Source organism: Corvus moneduloides, chromosome 3, assembly GCF_009650955.1.
Source record: "Corvus moneduloides isolate bCorMon1 chromosome 3, bCorMon1.pri, whole genome shotgun sequence".
NCBI classification, from domain to species: domain Eukaryota; kingdom Metazoa; phylum Chordata; class Aves; order Passeriformes; family Corvidae; genus Corvus; species Corvus moneduloides.
Window position 1 is genome coordinate 115,683,606 of NC_045478.1, and position 12,779 is coordinate 115,696,384.

A 12,779-nucleotide genomic window follows, 5' to 3' on the forward strand; every position below is an offset into this window, starting at 1 on the left:
CAACCATTACTATGAATCCTTATCCAGTTCCCAAAGCTCCCCTTAGAAAGTGAAGAGAGAGAAGACCACAACTGCATTTCTTGATGATATTCAGCCAGGTTTTTTTTTGGACCTAAAAATTTTTCCTTTGGGAAGAATGAGATGTAAATATTTAGCTAGGCTTGGAGGAAAATTTCAAATTTGTTTTCATCCGAAGTAGAACAGAAGAACAGTAGAACAGAAGGCTGTGGTGTCTGTAAAGTGCATAGTGAAGCCCAGCTATACAGCCAGAGATTATGCAGAGCACAGAAATGCTCCTATGGAACATGCATCTCCATCTGGATCACTGCTGAGTGTGTCCCCTGACGGGAGTGGCCTCACCTCCTGCAGCACGAAGCAGCGTGCGCTGAGCTGTGTGGGGGCTCGCACCTGACAGCTGCGATGGGTGCTGGGTTCTCGCTGGCGCTTTTACTGTCTTAGGAAAGACTTGTTGACTTAACAAATTTCATCTTTGGGGGTGACAAATTCTAATGTTATCAGAGTATTTCTATTTGCCGTTCCTTTCAGCTACCTGCAACAAGGAGTTTCATTTTTCTGGTGAGGCATTACACGCAAGATGAACTTGCTCGTTTAGGTTTCCTGAAAACAGAAATGTATCTTTCTGGCCTCTAATAACAGTGACAGTTGCAGGCTGTTAAACTTCTGCAAGTTTAGAGTGTTTGGAGAAGTAAAAATTCTGACCTGCCCCTCTCTCTTGCTGTCCCAGCAGTGTGACAGCAGTGTATGTAGGTTTGCTGTAGTATTTACCATAGATGACCTTTTTCCTCTCTTTTCTTGCCCTCGTTTGTGAAGATTAAATGAAACCATTGTGATTAATTTATTCTAAAAAAATGTATTTCAATAAGGGTGTATAAGTTAGATCTTTCAATGGCCAGCTAATATTTCTACCTAAAGTAGACAATTCCTTTCCCCTGCTGCAGTCCAAATCCTTTTGACCACTTAAATACACTCTTATTCTCGGGAAGTGGTCTGGACAGTAGTTTCTAAGCCATTCTAATCTGTGGAGAAACTCTGATGCCTTTCATGAGACTGCCAAATACCACAAGAAAGGGCTGGATTTTCCTCCAAGTTCTTCAGTGCCAGATGGATCAAATGATTCCATTTTCCAGGCAAATAAATCAGAAATATTGTAACTTCCTTTCAGATTTTGGGTTTCTCTTTTGCTGGAGATGTGACATATATTTTTAAAATTCTGTATTTACTATCTTCAAAGAGAATCTGCAAGGTTGTTACCTGACCAGTAATTTTTTCCATAAAAGTACCACAAAGTATCCAAAGTCATAGTGGTTCCATTTCAAGGAAGCTGATGAGTCTGCTTTCATGGACTTTGAAGATAACTAAATATTTGTTCTTGTTGTATGAGAGTTTCTTAATGGCCTGTTTTTAGTGAACCTATGCAAAATCCTTCCTTTATCGTGGTTCTGATTTGTTTGCTGGTTAAGTACCCAATTTTTTTGGCTGTAACAGTTTGCCCCTTACTGTTCATTCTGGCACCTTTCCAGAGTAGTAGAAGGATCCTTTATTTTGTTTTTGCTCCACTCTTTTCCTCCTATGGTTCTATGGTTTAATATGTTTTTAGATCTTGTCCACACTTCGTATTTCAGACAAGTTGTAACTAGCTCCCCAGCCTTGGAATTATTTTTGGAGTGTCAACAAGCACAAAACCAGCGATTAGTGTTTGCAGTTTTTCAGAAAAATATTCTGCCTGCTCTTCTGGGGATAGGTAGAACTGTCCATGAAAGCTGCCCGCTTCTTCCATCAGGATCACTGTTTTCAGTTCCTCCATACTGAGGAGAGCTGGAAGGAATAATGAGGAATGGGGACTTGGCAACTGGGAAATCTGGGAGAAAGAATGGGATCTGGTCTAGGACATCTGGAGAGGTCTGACTATGATTTCTAAGCAGTAAAACTGGAATGAAGGGTGGGAGAGTAGGATGTGGTCTGGTCAGGTCAGGGCTGGACTGGGGTGGCAGAAGAGAATGCTGAAGAGAGACCACTAGAAGTAGGGCTGGGGAAGAAACAACAAATATCAGGCTTGGAGGGCGAAGCAGAAACAGGATTCCTACTCCCAAGATAATTTAGTCACTTTGTGGGAGATGATGTTACCTATAGGATATTTGACTGCTTTGTCACAGAAGTTAAAAAAAATGTATGTAGTGAATGAAGCAAGGAGTTGCAGGCGGGAGAAAAACACTTCATTGCCCAGGCTGTTACCTCTGATCAGGGAAGTGGATTCTGTTTCTGCCACTGATTTGTGATCCAGTGCATTGCAAGGCAAGTCAGTTAATCTCCTTAGATCATGAAATTTTGTTTTTGCAAGTGCCCATCTTGTGAAGAACAGGCTGAAAGTGTGTAAGGTGCATCTGAAATCAGTTTTCATCCTCATAACATCCAAGTGCTCTGTGATGTAGTGAATTTTAGAAAAGTATTCCTGATGTGTATGGAATTTTTTACCAAAATTAGAAGATTGCTTTTAAATGAAGTGCTTATTCTGGATTTAAGTATTCTACATGTAAAATGGGAATGCTCCTGTTATTTGATGGATTTATTTTTAAGGTGAAATTCTTACATCATTGAATACTCTAACAATGCATATTATAGAAAACTTCATTCTGTTTTATTTACAAAAAGCTTAAAGGTTAGGACACACTTGTCTATACAGGTGCAAGTGCTGGGCATTGAAACTTGGGTGTCCCTGCTAAATTACAGAATTTAATGTAAACCTAATTAACACATCCAGATTTAACTGTCTGATCCTGTTAGGCCAGAATTATTAAGAGCCAGACATGTTGCACTTCTATGTGGTTTACTTTTCTAGAATGAAAAGTACAGTGGTCAGCAGAGATCCTGCAGCATTGTCAGAGTATTGTCACAGAGGCAAAGTTTCAGCAACTGAACTAATTCAGAATCTTAACTAATGATAGTGTGGTACATAAGACGTAAGGGCTCTGTGTACATCTGTTAGTTTTATATTGTTACTCATTCTGGCATCTGTAGACTGCACAGTTGAATGTCTGGAGAAGAGACCTTTCTGATTAACAGCAGGAGTGGGAATCAGATACCACACAGCAAGCTCTTCTTCTGACTCTTGTACAGTTTTTACTGAAGGAATGTTTTATTTGGAAAAACACATCCTGTGAAGCGATCTTCTTTATAAAGATGGTTTTTAAAGCAATATTTATGTTGTTTCCACAGACTTGTTGAAGAAAAGCTAGATTGTTCTTTTACAAAAGAGAAAACAGTTGATTTTTAAAAATTCAGATTCATCACATTTTTTTAATTTACTATGTTTTTTTTTTCCTAGGCCTTAAAGAAACTGCTGAAGAAATGGTCAAAAACAGGTTGGAAGGAAAGGATAACCTGACTCCATGGCAAAAATACCTAGAGAAGAAGAAAGAAAAAAGAATTCTCAAGAAAAAGAGAAAGGTAATGTTTTTACTGGCCATTTGAGGGGGAGTTGTTTGTTTGTTTTCTTAATTTGTTGTTAATGTTTGTTTCAGATAAACAAAATAATAAATTGCCCAGTTGCCAGTGCTATTTTAAGGTTAGAATATGCAGTGTTCACTCATGTGGAAGTACTGAGAGTACTTCGTCAAACCTACAGAGCAAAAGGATATTCAGCATACTGCTGACCATACATATGCTTACACAAAACATCTTTTATCTACTTGTGCTGCTGTGAAGATAAATGAGTCATAATAATAATTGGCTTTGATTTGCATTCTTAATGCATTAGAAGTGGTCTTTTTGCTACTGTGTGCATATCAATTCGAAGTTCTTATGACAATGGTAATTGTAGTTTCGGGAATTTTGGGGCTAAAATAATACAGACCTGTTTCCCAAAGCTGTAATGGCAAAGAATTAATAGCTACAAAGAACTATTCAAATTTCATATTGCAAGGGGGAAAAAAAAAGCATGTGGCACGCAGAATCTAGGTTCTCTAAAGTCTTAAATTACTCTCAATATAACTCACATTGCTGAATTACACTTCTAAGAGTAAGCTCTACACCTTGAGTTACTCTGTGTATGTCAGGTTTAACTGGCACTTGATGAGAAACTTCTTTAAGCTGATGAGTGCTCAAAATGGAGTCAGTAGCACTGTTCAGTAGCAGAGCAACTTTGTCTGGCATAACATTCTTGTTCAGTTTGATAAGTTAAGTCAAGGAGTAAGGTGTATGACACACTACTGCCAGTAAGAAAATTTGTTCTTTTAAATCCAAACTCCAGCTTTTTGAAATTTGCTCCACAAAATGAACTTTCTTACTCAAGTTTGTCCCCAAGCAGAGCTTTTGTGGAACATAAAGTAAGGAGACAACAGTGCTGATCCTGTAATTTGTTGGAATGGTTGTCTGGTGCATCATAATTTGGGGATATGCCTAATAAAAATGTGTGAAAGAGGGTTGAAATTCTTGATTTGTCTTTACTATCAATTTTTAGTGTACTCTGGTGTTATGATGTTCCACGTACAGTATTTCAGTTTTCGTCTTCATAGCTAGCTACTCACAGAACATCTCATTCCAGTGAAACTTAAGTGGTAGTTATATGTTGATTGAAATAATGTTTGTGCTTTGTTATAGGCTAATGCTGAGAGAGAAGAGAGTGAAGATGAACTTCCACCTGATGTTGATCTCAATGACCCGTATTTTGCTGAAGAATTGGAGAAAACAGGTCAGTCAAGACAGGCGACTTCAAAAGTAAATCTGCCCTTTTGTTAAATACTGACTCGTCAAAACAAAGTCAGGCTGGACTAAACACAGAGATAGAATGTTCAGAATTAAATTAAGTAGGTGCAATTTGCTTAAAATTGCTGTTCCTGTAAAATTATGCCTATTGTAATACATGGAGTGGTAGGGAATATTCTCTTGGCTTTCACCAGAGGCCATTAGTTATCCAGTTTCTTGGGGTGGCTGCTAAAAACAAGCTGCTCCCTGAAGTATTCCAGAGAAAAGAACTCCATTGCCTTTGAAGTCTTTTTATATAGGAAGAGCCAGATATACATAGGTCCCTTTGAAGCTTGGGTCAAGTACAAAAACATCAAATGTTTTTGCATCATAAACAAAGTTGTCTTTCAGAAGAAATCACTTTTCTCTTAGTCTGATACACATTTTTACTGGTGTACTCTTGGTGGCTTAGAAACTCGAATAGTGAAATGTAATATTTTAGAAAACAACTTGCCCAGTTTAGATTTTTAAGATACCTTTTTTACAAGCTTTTTATTCTGATTTTTAAATTAGCTTTTGCCATGGTAACAGCAAATTTGAGTGTGATTTTGCTGAGCAAAATCAATAAAGGTAGGTTTTTGATGTTCCATAATTCTAGGAGCCAGATCCTAAGGGTGGCTTACACATGTATATTAAAAGAAGAAAAATGACATAAAAACAAAAGAAGAAAACAAACATAAAGAATATAGCATCAGATTTACTAATATTGCCAGTCTGTTGTTTGGTTGGGGTTTTTTTGAGCATAGCAATGCAGATCCAGGTTCCATTTAAAAAGGGTAAGTTACTTTTAATTTGATACTTGCCAGCACAGGCTTCTGTCCTGATTGTTAAAATCTATCTTAGGATAAAATAAATAACTAAACCCCAAAATCTGGATGATTTTGTGCTTAGTAATCTGAAATACAGAACAGTAGACTGAGTCCTGTCCATGTTTTAGAAACAAACACCACAGTCCAATGTGTCATGCAGTGCTGTTTTCTACCATGCTTTCCAGGTGGTTTGTGTATAGGTTGAAGTAACTAATTGTAAAGATAACCATTCCTTTCACCAAGTTGTTTAATTTTTCTTTAATAGCAAGATTACCTAGGTACTCTCATAGAATGTGTGATGTTCTCTGTGAAATCTCTGAAAAAATGTTTTTTGCTGCATTATGTGAGAAGTTCTTTGTGTCCTAGAGGGGCTCACCGGAGAATGAGCTTATCTGCACATCTTTAAGCCTTGTCCATAACATGGAGAATAGACTTTAATGTTTGTGGAGTCTTAGAAGATAGTAAAATACACATAAAGGTTAAGAAAGTGAAGTTTTTGTCTTCAAGATTACTGATAATTACTGAGATACAGGAGAAAACCAGAATGTGGTTAGCCCTGGAGAGGTTCTAAAGGGACAGTACAGTGGCTGGCTGCGAGCCAGTTTACATTTTAATGGTAATTACATGGCACAGCTTTGGCTTTCACCAAGTTTACCCAGAACAACCTCTGTCTCATAGTTGGGGTTGCTTTTAAGCACAATTTATCCAGTGAGGGAAAATGGGTTACGGTCATCTTTGAACTTGGCTATAATTCTGCCAACTTTGTATTTAGGGTACAGGCAACTTAAATGACCATCCTTTTTCACAAGCCTTCCACAATTCCCCTAAACGATTGAAATTTCACCCTTAAATTGACTGTCAGATTATTTTAGATGATGCTGAAAAAGCACATGATGGGGTTTATTTGCAGACTCATGTGGACCAGTGCAGAAACTGGGGATTTAGTAGTGCTGGATTCACTTGCTGGCTGTAACATGCATGAGTCTTGGGTAGCTTGGTTTCTTTCAAGCTGAGGCAATTGAAGGGAAGCCAGAGTGTAAGGACCAAGGGCCTAAAAACTGAGTGCTTTGAAAGGAAAATTGGAAATTATGGGAAATCTACTAAAATGTATGTTCCTCGGGTACGTCTTTGTTCCTGATAACTGTTTGTAAAGCAGGCAGTGATTCTTACAGTGTGAGTGCTTCATCTTGGGAGAGGCAAGGTAGAACAAATTCTTTGTGCCTGCTGTGCCCCAAAAGCTGTCTGTGCAGGGCTCATGGTAGTACTTGCTTTGCACAGTTTTCATATGACTTTTTAATAGTACCATGGGCTAAAATGTCAGATGCTGCAGATACATGAGCCTTGATGATGCATTCTAGAAGCTTAACTCTAGTTTCATATTGTCAAGAAAGAAATAATTTGTCACTTTTGTTTTACACTGATGCCCATACTGTTTCAAAAAGCCTTGTAAAACTTGGGTTTGGCTTGGCCAGTTTCACTGTTACTGCATCAGCTTCTGTGGGGTCTTAGAAAAGGGAGACAGAATGACTCTTGTAGCCTAAACTATTAATAACTGAAAAATTAATAGCTGAATAGTGTTAATTAATAGCTTATTAACATGAGAGCAAGGTCCTGCTTTTGGAGATCACCGAACAGTTTCAGAACACATTAGACTATTAAATGTAGCTTCTGTTGAGCCTTTGAGGAATTCTTCACACATTATTGTAACTTCTATTAGTTCCAAACCATTAAATGCCTTCTCATGATGTAACTTATGATGTATGTAGGAATTGATGGCTTTTTAAAGCCGGAAGGGAGCAGTACGAGTGCAGGGACCTAAGAGCGTAACAACAAAATCAGAGTATACTTGCAGAACCTGTATTTGGAAGATAAAGTAGGTGAAAAGATTCATTTACTGTGTGTCTTTGCAAGGCTTTTGAGCCTGACTCATGTTTCTGACTAAGGCAGATAAGAGGTCTTGTGAGGGGAGTTTTTGATTTGGGGTCAGTTTCTGTCTCTGAAGTCTCAAACTTATGATTAGCTTTTACCGTCAGCACTGGAAAGTTGTTGATGCACAAAGTTAATGTTGCAAACAAAATTCTTGAGCTGAGAAAGAGTCGAATGGCAGCTTGAGCGGGGATTACAGCAGAAACTGGATGCTTCTTGTACTGGCTGGTGACAGCTACCAATTGGTTCTGCATAACGCTGAAGTACCTGCAGCTGTAGGTGGGACAAATCTGATTAAAAGATGGCAGTGGGGATGAGGTGCTAGGAAAAATCTGAGGGTATGCAATCAGTTTGCAACAAGTGTGTGTGTGGTGGGGCTTCCAGAATGTATGTGGGAATATGGACTGTGGCAGGAGTATGTTAAAAATACAGAAAATGATGCATTTGTGAATTTTTAAACAGAACCATTTTCAGTGTGATACAAATTTTTGAATCCCTAGGGTGATTTGAGGTCCCGAGCTGGTTTTATTAGCTGCATAGTATCAAAGTAAGAAATAAAGGTTTTATTAATTTATTTATTTTCCTGTAGAAGAGCTCAGTTTGATACTAACTCCTGGTTCAGCCCCATCTGCATCCACAGAAAACACTGAAGGCATAAGGATCACTTCTGTGATTCCCTATATAGAGAAAGATGAGGGAAGGTGACTTGAATGACTTTCCTTTGGGAATGTGTGGAAAGAAAAGAAATTTACTGATCTAACTTCTCGTATAATTGTCTCCAGTTGTATCTCTGTGCTCCTTTTCTGTAGTTTAGCCACTTCTGAAAGATAGAAAAGGTTCCATAATTGTTGAAGTCTTACAGAAGACATTTATTTCTCCCTTCTACACATTAACTTAAATTGTGTAGAGTTTAGGTAACAATATTATATCTGAATCTGATTTTCCTGCACATTTTCTGGAACTACTAAATCAACAGTTCAGTTTTGGAGCTGATGACATTGTGCATCTGGATAGTTTATTTTTTGGTGGTGGTGGTTTGTTTCTTCTGGAAATCCATATCCAGTTTGGAATCCATGTAGAAGTAGTCAAGGGAATAGTCAAGGCAGAAAAAAAAATATTTCTCAAGAAATACGTCCTGTTCCTTAGTGATATAACTTGACATGTGTCTGGCATGTCTGTATTTCTAGTCTGAGTACAAACCTGTCTTGACAAAATGAAGCCAAGTATCTTCCTTAAGAGTACCCCCAGTGGACTGCAGTAAATTGCCTGGGAATGTCATTCCAAGCTCAAAGGTCAGAGTGTGTGGTTCAGGACAGGAAACCTTCTGCTTTTCCTCCTTCTTCTTGATCAAGATCTACAGGCATTCCAAAGAGAATAATTTGATTTTGTAGGATTTATAAAGAGGTCTGTTTTCATTAGAAGTTATGTTTGACTAATATCTTATGCTGTTACTGTTCATTATGTCTGTCTAATCAGCACTGTGTATTTGAATGCTAAGGGAGTAGGGGAGCTTCCTCAGAACAATATTCAGTCTGAGCAGAGTCAATCATATTTTAATTTCCACTATAAAACACTCTGGGAGTGGTGTGATGTCATGAGTTTGCCTGCACTATTGTGATACTTCTCTCTACTGCCCTTTGAAAAATACAGTAAAACCATGATTTTGACTTGTTTATGCCACTTGAATGTTGCTGCCTCCTTAAACTGAACAACTGTTCAGTGAACAACTATTTTTATTGCTTTACGTCTTCCTGGTTTTTCTTAACTTTGCAGCCTTTTTACGCATCTGACATTTAGATACTGACTGCAAGAAAATGAGATGTACTTAGAAGTTCTAGCTGTAGGTAAATTATGCCCTCATGCGTAAGCTTGGATAATGTGTTCATGCCCTGTATTTGCACTTAGGTTTAAAGAAGAAGCCAGAATCAGTAGAAAGTGCCTCAGAAGATGAAGATGAAGTTGAAAAACAGAAGGTAAAGTGATGTAAAACGTTGCATTGCATGAATTCTGCAAGTATTTGTTATGTGTTTGTGAGTGGAACTGCAGAATTTCATAGGATGCCAGTGGAATAAAACTACACAATTTTAATAGTGAGAGCTTTTGGAACAAAAACTACCAAGAAGAAGTTTGTGTGTTGGGCAGTGCCAAGTTTTAATTTTTTTAACATCAGTATTATATGAAACATTTGTGAGTTCAGACTTTGTCCTGTATATTTTTGTGCTTGAAGATTAGTTGCTTGCCATTTTCTTTTCATTCTTTCTGAGAACAAGTTAACTAGAAATTACTTAAATCCAGATATGTTAGTTTTTATTTTGCTATATGAATACTTGTATTAAATTGCATTCATTAGTTATTTCTAAACTGTGGTGTACAATTTTCAGATGAGATTATTACTGTTTTTGAAAATTGAATGTGGGTATTTGCAATTTTTTAATGTCTAATAAGAAGGAAATCAACTTATATTAATACTACACCTCAAAATGTTAAAAAGAATGTTGTTATGGCTGAAATAATACTGCCCTGATGACCCTATTTGAACTCATTTATGTAAATGTAGACTCATACAGGCTTTATTAATGAGACGCTGAATTTTTTCATAGAAAACTTTCATTGTGTACATGGACTTTCTTATTTTGTAACAGGCTGAAATGGCCCTACTGATGATGGATGATGAGGAGGACACTAGAAAACATTTTAATTATAAAAAGATTGTAGAACAACAGAATTTGAGCAAAAAGAAGAAGAAACTTCTTATGAAAAAGAAAGAATTACTAGAAGATGACTTCCAGGTAATTGTGTACTCCTTGATTTTGTGACTGCAGCAGTTCCAGGAATCTCATGAGCTATGACTTCTGAAGCAGCTCATGTTTTATTGGGCTTAAAAGCTTTGCTGTCATGGGAAAAGTTTACCTAAAATAAATGCTTCTTTTCTCCCTTCAGGTAAATGTTGCTGATACAAGATTCCAAGCCATGTTTACTTCTCCCCTGTTTAATTTGGATCCTTCAGATCCAAATTTCAAGAAGACAAAAGCAGTAGAAAAGATCCTGGAAGAGAAAGCTCGCCGAAGAGAAGAAAAGGAGCAAGATCTTAAGGAGGCAAACAAGGGCCTGGAGAGCAAGATGGCAAAGAAAGGAGATGTTGCTAAAAAAGTCATAGATCCTGCCCTATCAATGCTAATAAAGTCTGTCAAAAATAAAACAGAAGAGTTTCAGGCAAGGAAAAAGAAGAGATTTAAATAACTGAACTTTGTTTTTACTTGGACTTTAGTCTTAGCCCTTCTAACTGGAGACATCTGTTAAAGTTACTGCAGCCTGCTCTGATTCCTGTCCACCTAAGACGTCCTGAAAAGTCATTTAACTATGTTGGTGAATTTTGAAGTGTTCAGAGTAATAATCACTCTTTTCTTCTGCCACAACAAATACTGTTTTGCACATATGTAAGGAAATGATGGTTTTGGGGTGGTTTGTTTTGTATTATGTCATCTCTGAAAAATAATAGAAGTGCTGAAGATGGCTACAAAAATCATAATTATGGGTTTATTTATAAATAATAAAAACAGTTCTGCAGAGGTTTATTGCTGAGACTAAGTGGTCTTAAAGTTTTTAATTCCACAGAAGTCTGTAAAACATACCTGTCTTGATAAAGAAGGTAATAACTACAAATGGAAGAAATTTTGTATAAAAGTCTTTTGTGGATTTTTAAAAGATTGCATAAATGCTTTATTATTTTCTCCTTTAAATACATGAAGGTAATAGAACTAATTAATGGAAATATTGCCATTTAGAAGTGTTTCATTAACATACTTTGGAAATAAATAGTTGGCCCAGAAGAATTTTGGGTACTAGCTGTGTTTTTTTCTTTCATGCCTAAATGAAATTACATCAAAATTAAACTTTTTGCTACTGTTATTACATTTCCATGAATATGATACTTATACAAAGTCTTCCAATATTGTAAGTGTTAAAAAATAAGGGGGCAGGGAAGGGGAGGGAAAAATCAAAGGCAGATCTAGATGATACAATTTCAGAAACCATCTTGTTTGGCCATGTTAGTGTTGATGATGAAGATATCAAAGATGCAGGGAGAATACAGTAAGTAGAAAATGATCAGTCTTCCCTGGAGTGTGGCCATTGATTTGTCTTAAGGTTTGGTGTGGGTTGGGGTGCTGTGATTTTTTTAAAGGTTTGCTGTATCAGCTCTAATGGAAATACAACATTGCATTACAAGAAAGACCGAAAACTCTAGAAACAAGGAGCTGAAAGGTAATTTTACATTTTAAAGACATAATTTTTAATTTCTAAGATGTTCTACTCATTTAAACAAAGACTTCTATGAAAACAGAGGTTAAAACTATGGATAATCAAAGCTAGTGTTTATATCAAGTAAATTTATCTCAGTATGTAAAGGAGATGAGAGAGCTGGATTAGCACATGGGTGGCTGTAGAGTGGCCAAAGGTGTTAAGGAACATAATATACAAATACAGGTGGAGATGGATTTTACAATAAATAAAGAGTGTTTTGCAATGATGTGCCTGTGGAATACTTGCAGACCTCAAATGCTTTAAATGTAATTACTCTTCATAAACATTTGAACATCTTCAGAGTCACTTTGTTTTAATACTGGGTCCATAGAGAGTCTCCCGTAACTTTGTTTAGTCATTTGTATGGAAAACAAATTTGTTGGGAAATGAAAGGCAACAGCAAACTGCACTCTCTTGAATCCTCTAACCCTGCCAAGTTCTACCAAATATTCTGTATTATCAGTACTTTTCAGCTCGGTGCTTTTATAACGTCACTGGAAATCAATGTGGAATTGGTGGATCTCTGCTCCTCCAGAATGCCCAGATATGCTGAGTGACTCACTGGTACAAAACTCTCCAACAGAACTTCTGTACTCCTGCAAAGCCTCTGTCCTTGACACTAACTTTGCTGGAGGAGTCATTTGAAAAATCTGGTTATAAAATTAAAAAGTCACAAATTGTGAGGACTTCTAACTGAAATTAGGTGGTCGAAATTATGTTGTGTCTTCCATGTATGTATGCTGGCTACTTTCTCCTGTTAGGAAGCCTGGCCTCTACTTGGATGTCATAGCACGACAAAATGCATGGAAAGATGAAGGCAGACTTCACAGTGATTGTAATTATTGGTTGTAATAATTATTTTGTTGTATGGTAACATGTACTGGGTATCCTGTAAACGCTTAATGTATGATCATTTTATGTAATCAGATGTTTTTGTTGTTGTTTTTGTTCTCAAGTTACCGAGTGCTGAGGGGGCATCTT

At 37.0% G+C, this 12,779-nt stretch overlaps 1 protein-coding gene across 2 annotated transcripts in view; it reads left to right on the top strand.

Moving 5' to 3' along the window:
* ESF1 (ESF1 nucleolar pre-rRNA processing protein homolog) overlaps window positions 1–12,726 on the top strand; it is a 31,800-nt gene extending 19,074 nt beyond the window's left edge. For both annotated transcript variants that reach the window (XM_032103647.1, XM_032103648.1), the window contains exons 10-14: window positions 3,344–3,465; window positions 4,618–4,708; window positions 9,402–9,469; window positions 10,139–10,285; window positions 10,437–12,726. In XM_032103647.1, the coding sequence (XP_031959538.1) occupies window positions 3,344–3,465; window positions 4,618–4,708; window positions 9,402–9,469; window positions 10,139–10,285; window positions 10,437–10,736 (728 nt within the window). In that variant the 3' untranslated portion in view covers window positions 10,737–12,726. The remainder of the gene's footprint in view (window positions 1–3,343; window positions 3,466–4,617; window positions 4,709–9,401; window positions 9,470–10,138; window positions 10,286–10,436) is intronic.
* The last annotated feature ends 53 nt before the right edge of the window (window positions 12,727–12,779 follow it).